Source organism: Paramisgurnus dabryanus, chromosome 1, assembly GCF_030506205.2.
Source record: "Paramisgurnus dabryanus chromosome 1, PD_genome_1.1, whole genome shotgun sequence".
Lineage (NCBI taxonomy): Eukaryota > Metazoa > Chordata > Actinopteri > Cypriniformes > Cobitidae > Paramisgurnus > Paramisgurnus dabryanus.
Genome location: NC_133337.1, coordinates 23,618,459 through 23,636,287, shown reverse-complemented (window position 1 = coordinate 23,636,287; position 17,829 = coordinate 23,618,459). Strand labels below are relative to the sequence as shown.

Sequence of the window (17,829 nt, the reverse complement as noted above, 5' to 3'; positions counted from 1 at the left end):
ATGACAGTGTCCTGGTTGGATAGTGCAGATTAAGGGGCAGTATTATTATAATAAGATCCCCTTCTGACATCACAAGGGGAGACACATTTCAATAAGCAATTTTTTTGCATGCTTGTAGAGAATGGTTTACCAAAACTAAGTTACTGGGTTGATCTTTTTTACATTTTCTAGGTTGATAAAAGCACTGGGGACCGAATTATAGCACCTAAACATGGAAAAAAGTCAGATTTTCATGAAATTACCCCTTTAAAGTAAAAAGGTTACATAAAAAGTCTACGTCTAAAGGGGTGGTTTCCTGGACAGAGGTTATCTTAAACCAGGACTAGGCCTTAGTTTAATTATAAAATATAACTAGTTTGAACAAACATGCCTTACTAAAAACATTACTTGCATTTTGTGGCAAAACAAATGACACTGATGTATTTTAAGATATATGTCAGTGCAAGTTGTTGTTAGTTTGGACACCTCTGGACATTCAAGTTAGTTTAGGACTAGTCTAATCCCTGTCCGGGAAACTGCCTCTAATGTTAAATCCACTATTGTATTATATATCATTGATCCACAGTCCATATACAGGATTTACTTCAATTACATCAGAAGTAACTGTAATTAAATTACAGGAAAAATAAGAGTAATAGGGAAAAAGTAATTAAATTAACTAATTACTTGGTAACTAGTTACAACCAACACTGCATACAACCTCTGATAAACCTCAGAAATAAATGATAGCTAAATGAAGTGCTGAAGATCAGTCGTAGTTAGTCTGATCCTTTCTGTTTATCTGATCATCTTTCTCTTCAGTATAATAAAGCAAAATCTTTCAGGGCAATGGCACAAACATCTGATAAACATTGTTTTTCTGTAGCTGAAATACTGATAGTCTTGTATCCCAACTGCAGAGATAATAACAGCCATTGGCTCAGTTTGTTTGGGGACTTGTTAGGAAGAAATATGAAAACAATTATTTCTGTATTAGGGAAACCAATGTTGCAGAAATTAAACACCTTAAAAACAATAACACTCACAATCATGAACATCTCTAAAACATCTGTTAAACATCCGACAGGGATGCTTTAGAGATAAAAAAATGATATGATCAAGGTCAAAGAGAGCAAACATCAGATGTGTGATGCGCTGTCAGGGTTGTAAATCTGCCTTTGACTTTACTCTGTGATAATAACAAATGACGCCAGCACATCACCATACTCAGATTCAATGTAAACACACAAGTCTGATAAAGAGATTTACTCTTTTCTAATACTGTCAATCAAACACATTCTCGCAATAACAAAAACATCATGAAGAAAAGATCAGTGTGTTAGTCTCTGATGAACGATGGTCTTATAAGCGTCTATGAAGTGTTTGCTTTGGCCTCTCATTAGTTATTATTGTGAGTCCAGATCTCGGGTTTATTACACTGCTGAGAATAAACACACAATTCATCTACTGTACAACACACAACATTCATCCTAACACTGCTCTGTTTACATCACAATCAAATCTTCAATCCAGATGTAAATTAACAGTCTGCTTTATTCTGTAAGGTTTATTTTTGTTCATCTTCATCATGGACTCATAGTCAGCAGTGTTATTCCCAGTGTTGGTGTCAAACACAAGTGATAAACGTCAGATCCCTGAATGAATGTGTGACTGATCACGAGCCGTGCGTCCTCATGAATCACCCGTAACTTCACATCAGTCTCCACAGCTGCCCGGCGCTCCTGGGAATCATCGGGATGGAATTATTCCAGGATTTTCTTGGCTAGCTGTTGTTATCTGCTGTCATGTACTTGAGCGCTGCGAAACCGTAACGGCGAGACATGTTCTGCTGAAACTCCTCCTTCAGCGTCTTCAGACACATACGATACTGTTTGTTTGAGCGAAACTTGGTGATGTCGAAACTGGGAGCGTGGGGCATGTGAATCATGTATGCGTTGGGAAGAACCACAAACTCGTATTCCTGAAAATACAGAAATTAACACTTTATACGTGCCAAAAGAATTCTGAGGTATCATACACATTATTTATTCAACTTAAATCTGTGAATTTTAAAATCTAAATATTTTTACTTTTCCCCCACCAGCATTTAAAAAAGTTGCCAGCTAGCACCAGCATTTTTATGCTTTTCACAAAAGTTTAATGCCTCTTAAAATATATAAACATACAATATATCAAATGAAAGAACAGAAAAACCAAACGTTTCATCATATTTCATTTGTTCTCTTTTATCACCTCTCAAATTTGAGTAGGTTTCTTCAACATTTCAAAATTTTGAGTAAAAAGCTGAGAAAATTGCTTTTTGTAAAGGACTTTTGTTAGAGATCAGATTCAAAGCGATCTAGACAGAGTTTTTACTGTATTTGGATCAGTGGATGCTTCAGTGTTTTATAAGGTGGGTAAGAGCGACACCTAGTGGATAATAGTGGAAATATGGATTGCTGTAAAATCTTGTTATCCGCAGGAAAGCCTTTTTAGATAACTCCTCAACGGCAGGGTAAGAGTTTTTATTAGATGTTAAACTCTCACCTGTGCATCCAGCTCCATTATATGAGCCACTTTATTCCAGCCGAACCCCACAAATCGTCGGTCGTACTCTGGACTTTCTCTCCTGACCATCACGTACGGCTCAAAATCAGCCTCCCACTGCACACGATACGCCGTCGTGGCCGTCCGCCATTTAGCGAAGTCAGTCGGCGCGTGACCTTTCGTCCACACGTGATATCTGTCAAGAATATTGATCCTTTTAAAGCCTCCGTAAAAACTATTAATCATTTACAAAAAATATATATAATATATATGTAATATTCGTAAAATATTTTGGAGCAGGGTATAACAAAAAACATTTCATTATAGCAATGTTAATGTTTTTCATAACAATTCAGTTGGACTATACAAGACTTTTACAATTCATACAAAATAAAAACTTCAAAATTCTAAAGAGATACATTTATAAAAATGCCAGATAAAATGTCTTTAAATAAAACAGTTAATAGATATCTCTGTCAGGTATTACAGAGATTCTCGGCGGACACCTTGTATGTTTAAGCTAGACAATCTGCAATGCATTTCAATGCATTATAAAGACTTTATGAAATAAAACATCACCTGAATGTGAAGAGGGTGCCCATGTCGAGCTGTGACAGGAGCTCAGCTTTAGATTTGGGGAAGGACAATCTGTACCGAAGCGTTTCGAAAGCGGGAACCACAAGAGCCTTTTTAGTGTTCGCCATGTCGAGCTGCACAACCGATTTCCTGAGACACAACCAGACCAATTACTCACGACTCATAACCGGTTAACTTTTGCGTGAAGGATTAATACAAAGGTTTATTCGAGGAAGACTCTCACCTAAGGTACTCATACAGTCCATACATGGGCAGGAAGTCGATATCTGACAGGAAGATGTAAGGTGTGTTCACCTGGCCCATAGCAACGTTTCTCAGCAGGTTGACGGGGTAAAACTGTCCTTCTTTATAGACGATGTGATATCCGACGTTACTTCTGCTCATCAGAACCTCTGAACCCTGAGCGTAGCGCAGAAACTGCTGGGCTTCAGCGTCTGATAGGTAAAGAGCGAGACTGATGGGTCCCTCCCAGTGCTTACAGATGGCCTCCAACATCTGCAATCTGACACACAAAATATCACCACGACTTTAGCAGTAGACTTTATTGATCATCTCAGGATAAACCTCATGCAGATGTAGATTCAGTTACCTGTCCATGGAGAGCTGTGCCACCAGCGTCACATCAGTGTTATCAGCGCTGGGTTCATAGTCATAGTGCAAGAAATAGACGTGTGTACGGTGCACGGTGAAACGCTCTCGACGAAACTCATAGCACGGGTCATCTTCATCCAGCTCAGACAGAGTCTTCTGGAGCTGAGGAGATATCAGGAACATACTGATGTTATTCATGACAGCACTGCTGATGACTCAATCATCTATAAAGCGTCTGTATGTATGTGGTGCATGTATGTGCGTGTTGTCCTCTGAAACTCACGGTCTCAGAGTTGTGGTCCGTTTCGCTGGGACACCCGAAGAGTTCCCTCCTCAGCAGATTCCCATCATACTCCAGGAAGGTCAGGTAGAGATTTCTGAAGAACTCCACGTGTTTGTTCTTGACATGAAGTTTCTTAGGAGAGTTCCAGTGGATCACCTACACATCAGAAAACATCAGAAATGTTTTGCTTTTCAGAGGATGTCACCAATCCCTCTTTTTATATCACTAGTCATACAGAGACATTAACTGGGTTTCAATCACACTGATTTTATGCACATTTTGAAGTATCGCATAAGAAACAAGTGATGAAAACACAAAATAAAATAAAAAATCCTTTCATTTGCAAAGAAAATTACGCTAGCTTGAGGTGATTTTTACTGAGCCCCTAAGGTGACATTGGAGTAAAAATTTTAAAAGTTTAGTTTTATGTGCTCACGTGAAACTTTAATGGTCTCACGCGAAACCTTCATGTGCAGAATTTTTTTTTAAAGTTTAGTTTTGCATGCGAACGTCACATCAAGAATTTGACCAAGTTTGGCCAATAACAGAGAAGTGCGCACGCGGTAGTTTCATGTGCATACGTGAAACTATACTTTATTTAATTTTTGCTCCATGTCCCCTTAGGGGCTCTGTAGAATTTTAATGTGAAAAAGCATAAATGCGAATAATGGGAGATAAACCCACGTGACTGATTGTCTAGCTGTATCAGCTGTTGTTGTCTTTATCATATATGAGCCTTGATGTCTCTTCTCAATGCCCTTGCTGTTAGTGCCTGCATCAAAAACTCTGCATTCCTTCTTCTGTGCACAGCATTCAGTTTAACAATTACAAGCTGCACTGCTAGTTAATTTATAACTTGCCAAATCATAACTAAAATCCAGTCCTGTCTGGTTTGTTTTTATTTATTGTTGGTTAATAGATTACCAATACCACTGTCATTCGCTCGAACAACTTGATGGAAACGCACATAGTTCATGTTTGCAAATATTTGCTTGACATTTTAATGGAAACCCAGCTTCTTGATCATTTTGTCCAGCACAAACGTCACATTGAGGACAAAAAATGAGCATTAAATAAAAATGAGCATTAGCAGACTATATTTTGTGGATGACTCTCTGAAACTAAACAAGTGTTGACATAAAAGTGTATATAGATTAGAGATCATGTGTTCATTATGTGTTAAATGTAATAACATGACTCACCTTGAGATCAGACACATCTTTATAACACTTCTCTGAGCGCGTGTGATCCGACAGCTGAACGTTCCAGAAGCACGGCAGCTGATGGACCAGGAATGGGTTCTGTTTGATCACTGCGTTAAAGATGTCCTGTAGACACAATATTACTTTATTAGCCATACACTACACATACATATCAACACACACACTTCAATTCTAGTAGATCATTTCTACAATTTATTTTCATTAAAGGCTTTTTCTAACACATGTCTGATTTAAATTGACAAATTATAACCAATAACTATCATCACAATCAACTATTATCTTATTCATTATTAAAAGCATCTTTTTGGAGGGCCATTTTGCCTTTTTTAGATGAAAAGTAGAGGGTGGAGAGAGGGGTATGGGATTGGCAAAGGACCTCGGGCCGGGATTCGAACTCTGGTCACCGGAAGTGCATCTGCACCGTATGTCGGAGCAATGTCCACTACTCCAATCGGCTCTGACATCTTATTAATTATTAACCGGTTAAGTGTTTTTATTTCTTAAAGAACAGAAAGTCAAAAGAAGTGCAGATGCATCAAATAAATTGGGACAGGATTCGTTTTTCAGGGGACCTCTCAGAAAATGGTGCTTCTCTGTGTTTTTAATCTTTTCCAAATTGGACATGTCTTTGTTTTTCTTTTTCTTTGACGACCTCCATAAAAATTCCAGAGCAATTTATCTACTGATTTCCTGCCGAACTCAGAGGTCCTCTGAGAAATTTAATCCCATCCAAATGTTAATGTCTATGTGTTTGCCTGGCATATCTTTTGAAAACGTGGTTCATTTCGTGTTTTGGCCACCGTGATCTGCCGTAAGTTCTTACTAACGCACATATAATGTACTTCCTGTGTCCCATTCATTCAGATATGGATGTTTTTCCATTCCGTAGAATAAAATCATTAAATCAAGACGAGCTGAATATCAAACACTGTTAAGACTGGCCACTGTAATATAATAATACTAATCCTGTGTGAATAGTACTTATGTCATTAACAGAGTAAAGGAATATTGATCATTTAAATGAATGATGATGTGTTCACCTGATCAGCGAGTGATGTGGACAACATGCTCATGAGCTCTCGTTCGGCCGTCAGTCTCCACATCTGCTCCCACTTCAGCTTCCTTAAACGATCCAACAGCAGCAGAATCACACCTTTAACACACACACACACACACACACACACACACACACACACACACACACACACACACACACACACACACAAACACACACACACACACACACACACACACAGACACACACCATCATCATCAGCTTAATTATTCACTAGTTAACACTGTCATCATGTAAGTAAATCTTCTCCAATCAGAACCCAGTTTGACTCACCGGTGTTAAAGCCTCGTCCCAGTGCAGGCCACGGCCGATGGTTCTTCCAGAGGTTCCCCAGATACCAATCGCTCTGATTCTCCACCAAACCCAAAACCTGCTGACCTGAGACACAAACCCACAGTGAATAAATCAGTGTAAATTAAATCCACTTCATCACTTATAGATCTGTGTGAATGTCACAATAAAAATAATCTAAATGCTTGTTATATACCTGCACTGTAAATGAATTATTAACCTTTACTGTGCATTCAAACCGCCACCGGCGAGAGCGTCAAAGTGGCCGGAAGTCATTCATTTTCAATGAGAGCCGGCGGCGAGCTCCGGCGAGCAGTGGCGCGGCGCGTCACGTACAGCGTTAGCGTCGAGGAGAGTTGAAATCAGCTCAACTTTATGGTAATGAGATATGACGCGGTTCGGCGGCAACCAATCGGAAGGCGGAAACCTCCGCCTGAGAGGAGTTCAGAGAATGCATTCGAGCGTCAGAGCGTCCACTACAACTTTTCTTTAGCGTCGTTTTCAGGGCAGCCAGAGCTTTTATTGACGGTCTCGCCGGTGGCGGTCTGAATGCACAGTTATTCTGTAGACAAAGCTTCAGTCCATTCACCAAATAATGCAGACTGATTTATTCCTCAAACTCTTGCAGTCAAAGATCTAATAACACATCTCAGCTGCTCTGTCCAGACATTAACAGCACAATACTAGAAACCTGTCCATGAATCTCAGATCTCTCACAGCTTGAAATCCTCTCACAGTCTTATAATGTCAGTAGCACAGTAAACAAACCTCATGACCTCACCACAGGTCCTTCACATCTTCATAGATCCCTAATTTAACAACCCATTATCATTGATGTGAGAGATACGCTATTGGCCTTTATTACGTTTATGCATTTAGTGATGCTTTCATTTAAAGCCTCTTTCTTTGCTCAGTCGAGAAGAAATGAATTGTTTTGAGGAAAACACTCCAGGATTTTTCTTCATATAGTGAACTTTAGACCTCAACGGTTTACAGTTTCAATGCAGCTATAAAGGACTCTGTCATCAAAACAAATTCCTCATGTGTGTAAACCTGGCAAAAAAAGCTTTTCTGATTCTGATAAATAATAATAAACATATTTTGATTTGATATAATGTTTTACAGTGTAAGAAAAAGCACTTACAAGATCCCATATCTGACAATATCAATAAAATAAAATAAACATTTCTGTCCATCATCAACATTTTTTATTCAGTAGCACCTTTGAACTTGTGGAAGACGACCCACAGCTCGGCGATATCGGTGGCAAACGTGATGTCTGTGTCCAACACGATGACCTTCTGAAGGTCGGAGGGCAACGTCTTGGTCAGCACCAGCTTCATCAGGCCATGGATGCCAGAATAATGCTTGTTAGGGATCCAGGACACCTCGGACTGAAAAACACATAACGCCGATCTAACAACTGCATGATTTAATATAAAACATTAAGATATGACTATCACACAAACCTTAAGCTCATCGGCGTCGTAGAAGTTGACGTGAACGGCCGGGACCATCCAGGTGTGAAAGAGATCAGACAGGATCTTACGCGCGATGGAGTCCGTGATGACGTGGAAGTGAAGGGGATTTCGTCTGATACACAGACAAACATTTACACTCGTTTAGGGTCGTCTTACCACCGTAGATTAAACCTCATTCAATCACAGATGATTAGTTTACCTGTGAAACAGTACTGACTTGACCAAAGTGACCACATCTCTGCTTGCGTTGTATCCCGCACACACGATGGCAATATGAATGGTCTGTAAATAAACACTTTTGATCAAATAAATCATGCAAATAAAAGTTAAACAGCCCACGAATAAACAGCACGAGCGCTCACACCAACCTCACATTTGTTCACCACAGGTTGACGCACGCAGTCCGAGCTGTTGCCGGCTTTTTTAGCCTCACTGTCACCCGTACCCTCTTCTGTGGAGTGGGTGTGTATCTGGTTGCCATGACGACCATTTTGACGGTTGCTATGGGTTGAGGTTCTGGATGTCGGGCTGAACTCTCTCTGCAGGTCACGTTTCCGGTCCTGCGCATCTCGCAGCCTCAGCTCCAAAGCCTGATGTTCAGCGAGCGCTCCGATCAGTGCCGATGACTGAAGCTCCAGCGGTTTGACTGAGGAGTCCACACATAATGTCACACATCTTTAAGACTCAATGTATATGTCTGCAGCGAGTGTGTGTGTGTCTGTGTGTAGAGGTGTCGTACCGGTGAAGTTTGCAGATGACAGATAAAGCCAAGTAAGAGCCGGAATAAAGACCAGCGCAAGAGAAGCAGCCAGGAACTTCCTGCGCCCACGGCAGATTCCCAGCATCCTCTGCAGCCAGAGGGACTCTCTTCAGAGATCTCTATGTGGGCATCAGCTGTTTGCCTGGGGGATGCATGGTACAGACCTTAAAAACAAACAACATTTATTAAATCACAGAAAGTGCGATTTTTGTGTAAGCTGTATATTTTATTCTTATGTTATTGTATAGGGAGGAAAAGGGGTCTTTAAGATCATTTCCAAAAGTAAGATGGCACAGACAATCAGGTTTGAGATGTCGAATGATGTCAACACTTATTATCAGAACAATAAAAAAAACTTTTTTAAATAAATAAACAATTTGAATAAACATTTACATAAGAATTGAAGTATTTTGTGTAGAAGTTGAGTTACTCTTTTAGATTATCCTTCATTAATACGCAATGACATCTGTTCACGTGATTGTACAGCCCAAATTATCAATGGAGTAACTATGGTGATTCGCTGCGGTTACCATGGTGACACGTACATTTGCATGCGCGCTCACCTTCGGTGCTGAAATCACGGCGTGACCGGACTCAAACGAAACGATTTCTTCTCGATCATTCGGTTATATCCACGGTAATAAGAGACACGCGGCGCGTCGCGTGCTGCGCGCGGGAGTCGCTCAGCTGTCGCCACAGATAAATCCGTTATGACAGGCCTCGAGTCTTCAGAAAAGCCGCAGACGGTTCCGTCTCTCAGGACGATATTGTCGAATATCGTGATGTTGTATTCATTTTACACCCTGCGACCAGAGCGTGAACATAACGCGTGCTGCTGGATTTGACGGACATTGCGCGGTTTTAGCAACGATCAGCTGTTCATATCGTCCTCAGCGTTGCTATGCGCGTGTTATAACCCCACAATGCGCGGTCTGCACGACCGCTTTTGCGATATAAAATACCAACACCGCGGCCTGCAGTCGACGCGAAGCGAAGCTCCTTGTTTGTTTCCCAACACTCCTCAAATCCCTGCCGCAATCCACGATCCAGAATCCAGTCCGTGTGACAGAGTGATCGCGAAAACCCGGACTGGATTCAACTGAGCACAGGCCCAAAGGCTCGTGAAGACCCCCACAATAAACACAATTCCAGGATTAAAACATTAAATCTCAAAATAATGTTTAAATATCTACTGTAAATAATTTGGAAAAAGCTGACAATTATTTAACCACACATGGTAAATATCCAGACATATCTGTTCCATTAAAAGATAATATCCCAGGTGAAAAAGAAATATATTTAAATAGTATTTTTTGGGACATACTTAATATATTTAAAAGCTACTATACTAATGCATATTAAATGTATTATATTGAACCCACTTCAAATATATTAAATGCATTTCAAGATATATTTAAAGTCAATTTTAATCTATTTGCATTATATTTAATATATTGAAATTGTGTTAAATTGGAACAACTTCAAATATATTTAGTGCAATTTAAGTGTACTTCTTTTAAATTCATTTGAAATGCACTTCTCATACACTTAAAAATACAGTTAGAATACATTTAAAGCTTAATTTAACTGTGCTTTAAGAACACTTTAATAGTACTTCAGCGTATTAGAAATATACTAGCATTACATTAATAGAAATGTATTAGCATTACACTTCTATTTTATTATAAAGCTGTTTTTAATATTTAAAATGTTATATTAAAATCATTAAATTTTAAGACACATACACAGATTTTGAATACAGAACAATTTAATATACTTCATATTGTGTTGTGTACATTACAAAAATACCTAAAGTAAATTAATCAAGCACAGAGACATACATAATCTCTTGACCAAAGAGAAACATATAAAACAAATATCAGAGAAATGCAATTACAGAGCTACTTCTATCAAACTGTACAACATTAACATTAAATGTATTAATGAAAAGTACACTATGAATATGCAATCACTGAATTTTCATAAGCAATGATTATATAATAATCATAATGTAATTCTCTGCATAAAAAGTTAATGAAAAAAAAATGTTTAAGTGCAATTTAAAGACGGAGTGCACAATGTTTGAAAAACGCTTTGGAAAAGGAAATTGGGCCGACTACCAAAACACACTTGTAGCCAACCAGCAGTAAGGGGCGTGTCTACTAACCGACATCCTTGCCGGGGTTGCGTATGTGTGTGGTGGCTCTATCAAAAGAAGGTCCCGATTCTATTGGGGTAGAGGCATGTTTGTTTAGGTAATTTCAAATGTTAACATTGGCTTTCAAAAATAGTGCACTCTGCCTTTAACCAACTTAAGATAAACCTATAAAAAGCTGAACTAAAACACAAAACAGTTTAGATGTCACATGTTTAAGTGGAGGGTGACTTCTTCTTGCAATTCAGACACCGTATTAATTGAAGACTGCTTTATCACACGGGCTGTGAAAAGGAAACAGAATATACCAATTAACCAATAATGAATGAACATTTGGATATCCATGTTTAAAATAAATTGGCATAGATATGCATGTATGGAAGTTTTGTTAACTTCTCAGTTTACCTTTTAAAGCTTGACTGTGTCCTCATCAAGCGTGTCAGTTTTATCTGTCAGAGCACTCTACAAGTGGGAATGAAGATAGGATTAGAACAGGCTCATGAAATAAAGCAACCTGTGTGTATTACAGGATATGTTTTACATTGATAATTGTGTTTTATTTGAACCTAGATCATTTTCCATTGTTTGTCTATTGTGGTCTTGCAAACTTAAGGTTCACCTCTGTTTAAGGAGATTTAAGGAAATCAGAAATGATGCCAAACAGGGCTCCAGACTGCTATCAAATGGTGGCATTTTGCCACCTAAATTTGAGAGTGTGCCACTGAATTTTACATCCGGTCGCACATGTGCGACCAGCAAATTTGACCTTTTTTTTGTGATATGACCACTGATCTATATAAATGACTGGATTGCGCATAGAACGCTTGACGTAACTGCGTGAGGTGAAGCCAGCGCAGAGTTCGAGCCGCCATCTTGGTATACCCAACCGGCAGAGAGCGTCATTGACTTCCATTCAAAATCATGATCAAAATTTACCCCCTTTACAGCGTATCAGTTACACAAGGTTAATTTTTAGGATATGTTTACGTTAATTATTTGTTAATTCTGGTGTAATTTGCAATGTTTATGTTTTAATCGGGCAGGATAATGGATTTATAAAAAACCGTTAAGGTGAGTGTGTCTGCTGCATTTGCTAATGACACGGGTATAAATAAAGTTTTTTTTGACATTCAGCTACACTGTGACGGACAGCGTTATATCTCTAAATAAGTTTAGGTAACTTGTAAGTTAAGATAACATAATTACAAAACTAGCAAATTATTGCATGCACATACTGTACAAAGCATGATTATTTATTTAGATTTCAGAATGAGCACGTTTATTGTCATTAATACTAAATATGCTGCGGTCTGTCTGCTGATCTGATACTGTAATAAAGATGAATGTATAATAACTGTTTAAAACGCAAAATGTACAACTTTCAGTAAATAACTATTTACATGCTTTGGACGTTTGTGTTGTAATAATGTACAGGGTAACTTCAGATATAAAAACGAAGACGAGTAAAGTGATGTTTTATCATTAAAATCTGACAACGTCCATTGATTAAATAGAACGTTTGGGTATACCAACATGGCGGCGCGGTGGCTTCACAAGTGTGACATCATGTGCAATCCAGTCATTTATATAGATCAGTGGATATGACACTAATTTGAAACAGCACATTGTACTTTCTGAATCTATAATTAAAGTATTTATTAGTAATACAGTCTAAATTAGTAGACATGTGAATATTTGGTTAGCATGTTGTTTTACCGTGTGTGCCCCTAAATTTTCTGGTTGCGCCCCTAAAATTTTCAGTTGGGGGCCACTGTGCTCCTAGTAAAAAAAGTTAGTCTGGTGCCCTGCCAAATGGTGCAATGATGACTAGGCCAAGTCCCTTACAGCTTTACAATAAAAAAACGTTTTTTACAAGAATAATTCAAAAGGACAGAAATTAGCCACCTGGAATGGATGTGTTGCAAACGTTTTTCTTCACTCCACATTTGCCCCGATTCAAAAATGTCAGTAGCAGTTGATCTGAAAAACAACAGGCAGGTAAATGATGATTAATGATTTGTTTTCGTTTTAAGATTTACTTACCCCGAGTACAATATATTAAGACAATATAATATAATCAAACCCAGCCTCGACAGTTTTACAATCTCTCATAAAAGAATCCCTTCTTACAATGTCATTTTTGTGTCCATATGTAATTAGAAATACATTTAAAAATAAACAAAAAGACAATAAGGTTGTCAAGATTGAACTGATATAAACATTAGCCATTGAACATTACTGGAGTTATAATAACCATATGGTCATATCATGGTATTTTCAGGTAAGACAGCTCAAACATTCATGCAAGAGAAACATTAGAAAAAACTTAAAACGTGAAATCAAATAGCAACAACAAACTTACCACCAAGAATAAGTCTTTCTATGCGCTATATCTTCATTTGTTCCTGTCTACTTGGGATCTGGTTGGTCATATTTATGTCGCTGTGCTAAAAAAAATGAAAGGTTTTAATGATTTCTGAAATGCTTAAGAGAAATGCCTAACGTTAGTCAGAAAATAAAGATGTTCCAATTACCACACGCAACACAGACATAACGTTACATAAAGAAGCTGGGTTAAATGTAATGTTTTACTTATTTAATAGTTAACTAAATAAAGAAATGTGAAAATCTGTCATCACTTACCCTCGTGTTGTCTCGTTCATCTCCAAACAAAAAGCGAAATACTTTTTCCCTCAACGTCAGATCCACTAAAACTGCTCATATTTTAAATCGAGTTGTTTTATCTTAGTCCTCTGGTGAAATATGATCGCCGATTAATTAAATAAATACGTTTAATGCAGAGTCGCCATCTAATTTAACAGTTTATACGTTTAATGCAAGCAACCGCATGCACCGTGAATAACTTAACTAAACTGAACAAGTTTCAAATAGCACCGTGACGTGTTACTATGACAACAACCAATCAGGTTTAGTCACGTGTGTCACGTGTGTTGTTTGAAATTAAACACTAGCAAACGTAAGATTTTAAGCAAATCTTTGAAAAAATAGCTTATTGTGCAATCGGAATGATATAATGTTGAAATGCTTGAGGAAAGTTCAATGTTAGCTTATTACAATTAATGAATCATGTTTTGAAAAAAGTATGTTTTATCCAAATATACTAAAACTTCACTAGAAGTACATTTGTGTTTAGCATATTTCTTAAAAGTGTAATTATGCATATATTTATTACCAATGTACTTCTAGTACACTTAATACAAATACATTAAAAATATTCTTAAGTTTAGCATATTTCTTTAAAATGTAATTAAGTATATATTTATTACCAATGTACTTCTAGTACACTTAATATAAATACATTAAAAATATTCTTAAGTTTAGCATATTTCTTTAAAATGTAATTAAGTATATATTTATTACCAATGTACTTCTAGTACACTTAATATAAATACATTAAAAATATTCTTAAGTTTAGCATATTTCTTTAAAATGTAATTAAGTATATATTTATTACCAATGTACTTCTAGTACACTTAATATAAATACATTAAAAATATTCTTAAGTTTAGCATATTTCTTAAAAATGTAATTAAGTATATATTTATTACCAATGTACTTCTAGTACACTTAATATAAATACATTTAAAATATTCTTAAGTTTAGCATATTTCTTAAAAATGTACTTAAGTATATATTTATTACAAGTGTACTTCTAGTATACTTTTAAAAAATATGTTTAAATGCAATTTAACGTATTTTTAATACACTTCAAATAAGTATGTTGGAAATACAAATGTATTATAAACATACTATTTGTATTTTAAGTATATTTTTAATACATTAAATACTACGTCTTTTTGACCTGGGATATTAAATTAAACATCTTCCATCCCATCCAAACTATAAATATTGTGTTTATTTTATGTCATTAACACTCACAGGTTGGGTGTTATAAAGAATAGAGAAAGAAAAGCTAATCTTTCGTTTTCCAAACCGATCATCATAAACTGCTTAGTGTTGTCTTGATTTTCTTTATTTTGGAAATGAAAACAAAAATTGTTTGTTTGCATTTTGTTTGGCAGTGATGTTTTGCTTGCATTTGTTTATGTTATTAACACAAATGGAACTGATACATATAAATATTTTTCTGAAGTGAAACGTACAGAAAATTTTGTTATTTAAATAACTTTATTTATTTAGGCAATTCAATTTAAAAATACCATACATCATCAAATACTCCACAACTGTAGAGTGAAAACATTAATATTGATAAACAGAATTAATCAAATACAGGGATAAAGGAATGTGGGAATATTTTAAATAAACATTTATGGGGAACAAACTAGAATAAATAAATGCATAAAAATATTAAAATAAATGAACGAATAAAAATTTAAAATTAATATAAAATAATCATTAAAATGTAATGTGACTTGTATTTGTTTAATTCAGACATTTAATACTTTAATTACCTTTTATTACATTTATTTATGCTTAATTTTGCAGGTTTGTTTCTCCATAATATAGTAGACTACACAAAATTATGTGAGTTAACAAATTTGCATAAAGCGAAACATCATGGCTGACCCACCTGTAGTGTTGTAGTTCGAGACCGGTCTCGTCTTGGAATCGACCGCATTTTAACTCGGTCTCGTCTCGGTCTCAGACAAAGAAGACTTGGAATTTTATTTCAAGACCGGTCAAGACCACAACAAAAGATGGCACATCACAAATTAATTTTTTATCATTAATTTTATGCAGTTTATTCAGGTTTGGCATATGATGTTGGCATTGTTTAAGCATTGTTTAAGTTTTTCCCATTGACAATTTTTCTAATTTTATACTTAAAACACCTGTATTGTGTTAAGTGGATGGCAAGCCATGGAAAGATTGTTCAGAATAAATGGTTAAGTTGATTTCAGCTCTTTAGTGTTTGTTCACTTTTATTTGCTTATAGACAAAGATAAATTCCTGCAATGCCTTTGATTATTTTATCAACTTCTCTGATGGCGCGCGCGCGCACGCACACGCACGCACACACACACACACAGACAAGAAGTGCCTAATCATTTGCATATTCCACATTTTATCATAACTGTTTTAATGCAGTGACTTGCACTGGTCTTGGTCTTGTCTCGGTCTCGGCCTGTCTTGGTCTCGACCCTTTAAAGTCTTGGTCTTGTCTCGGTCTCGGCCTGTCTTGGCCTTGGTCTTGACTTGGTCTCGATTTAGGTGGTCTTGACTAAAACACTACCCACCTGTGTTTTTTCCAAGAAATCCAAAGGTGTTTTTTTGGGATACAGGAAAAGTGTAGACTTCCTGGAAATATATAGCATTAAAATTCATTCTGTTTGTATTAAGACAAACTTCATTTGAATGAGGGAAAGAAGTGAATGTGTGAACACTGTGTATACATGTATGCGAATGCACAGCCTTGCAAAGTATAGTTTGACACAGAGCTTTATTCACTCTGTAGCATGCACTCATATAGACATTAAGCAGCGTAATACACCTGACACTTTACCTTCGCTCTGTAGCGCAGGCTCATGTACATTTGTGTGTGTGTATGTGTGTGACTTATCAGTGTAAGTGTATAGTTTGATAAATGGTCAACCATTGGTCCGTTCGATCCACGTTGCTGAGCCCAGATTTAGTTGGTTCCAGTTCAATGGAAAAGAGTTTGAATCAGTGTCAATTAAAGTTCCAGAAAGGGGAAAAAAGATTATCCATAAGTTGCAGATTGTGTTTTATACTGTCCTACCACAGCACTGGTGATCAGGGGTTGCCTGAACATAGAGATCTGCTGAAAGTTTCAACAATCAAGCTGGTTGGCTGGCCATCCTCCATCCGGAAGAGAAATCAATTCAATCAAAAAACCTGGCCTGCACAAAAAAAGGAACAAACATCACTATTACATTCATCACAGTCTGTTGTGAACATTTGTACTAATGCACATCAAAATTGTATTTCAAAATGTCAGCCTTTTGGAAGTTAACAATTTCAATAACATTTTTGAACCAATCACAATGTTCCCCTTCATAACTCACTCAGTTATCGCTAAGCAGATCTACAGAGTTCAGTTTTACACCTAACTATGATTGGTGGATTGTCCTGTATGTTACAGACTAACAGAGATATAAACAAACAATTTAACTCTTTATTGTCAGGACCATTTTCCAATGGGGTTACATAAACAAGACCCTTCTAGAAGTACAGAAGATAAACTTGATGACTAATGAGTAGATTTGTATCAGTATCTGTTGTGGTTTGAACTTCCTTAGCTGGTAAAGAACGTACAGTCTCTGCTGGTTTTTTCTGGCAATAAAGTCTATGTAAGCTTCCCACTGCAGGTGCTGTGAAATGGTGATGCCCAGAAACCTGAAGGCCTCCGTTGTTGTAACAGTGCTATTCCTAATGGTGAGTGGGGAAAGAGTAGGGCGTCTTTTCCTGAAGTCCACAGTCATTTCCATTGTTTTGAGCATGTTAAGCTCTAAGTTGTTGTAACTGCACCGGACGTCCAGCTCTTTTACCTTCTGTCTGTAAGCAGACTCATCACCATCCTGGATTAGGCCAATGAGTGTGGTGTCATCTGCAAACTTTAGAAGCTTGACAGAGGGGTCTTAAGAGGGGCAGTCATTGGTATAGGGGGAGAAGAGCAGTGGTGACAGCACACATCCCTGCTCCAGTGAAGCTCCAGTGCTGATCGTGTGGGTGTTGGATGAGAATGTTTCCAGTCTCACTACAGTAGCTGTTGTCTGTCTGTCAGGAAGCTGATGATGATCCAATGACAGGTGGAGGTGGGCACAGAGAGCTGCTTTAATTTGGACAGAAGGAGGTTTGGAATGATGGTCTTAACGGCCGAACTAAAGTCCACATAAAAAAGGAT

The 17,829-nt window shown here is 37.2% G+C and overlaps 1 protein-coding gene and 1 long non-coding RNA gene across 4 annotated transcripts; both read right to left on the bottom strand.

The window, feature by feature from the left end:
* Window positions 1–961: 961 nt before the first annotated feature.
* Window positions 962–9,877, bottom strand: large1 (LARGE xylosyl- and glucuronyltransferase 1). Of its 2 annotated transcripts, none has more exons than XM_065290061.2 (15): window positions 9,373–9,877; window positions 8,807–8,991; window positions 8,436–8,713; window positions 8,267–8,349; window positions 8,056–8,179; window positions 7,809–7,980; window positions 6,569–6,673; window positions 6,261–6,373; window positions 5,200–5,325; window positions 3,998–4,153; window positions 3,713–3,876; window positions 3,347–3,625; window positions 3,106–3,252; window positions 2,527–2,722; window positions 962–1,960 (listed from the first exon to the last, which is right to left on the bottom strand). In XM_065290061.2, the coding sequence occupies exons 2-15, from the start codon at window positions 8,910–8,912 to the stop codon at window positions 1,763–1,765; spliced, it is 2,247 nt and encodes a 748-aa protein (XP_065146133.1). In that variant the 5' UTR covers window positions 8,913–8,991; window positions 9,373–9,877; the 3' UTR covers window positions 962–1,762. The 2 variants fall into 2 exon arrangements, with proteins under 2 accessions (XP_065146133.1, XP_065146132.1); XM_065290060.2 differs by having other exon boundaries at window positions 9,391–9,877.
* A 970-nt stretch (window positions 9,878–10,847) lies between these two features.
* Window positions 10,848–13,834, bottom strand: LOC135779424 (uncharacterized). 2 transcript variants are annotated; one of them, XR_010544797.2, is made up of 5 exons: window positions 13,626–13,834; window positions 13,345–13,429; window positions 12,888–12,962; window positions 11,388–11,444; window positions 10,848–11,266 (listed from the first exon to the last, which is right to left on the bottom strand). It is a non-coding gene; the product is annotated as an uncharacterized lncRNA (long non-coding RNA). The 2 variants fall into 2 exon arrangements; XR_012337772.1 differs by having other exon boundaries at window positions 10,848–11,444.
* Window positions 13,835–17,829: the final 3,995 nt, after the last annotated feature.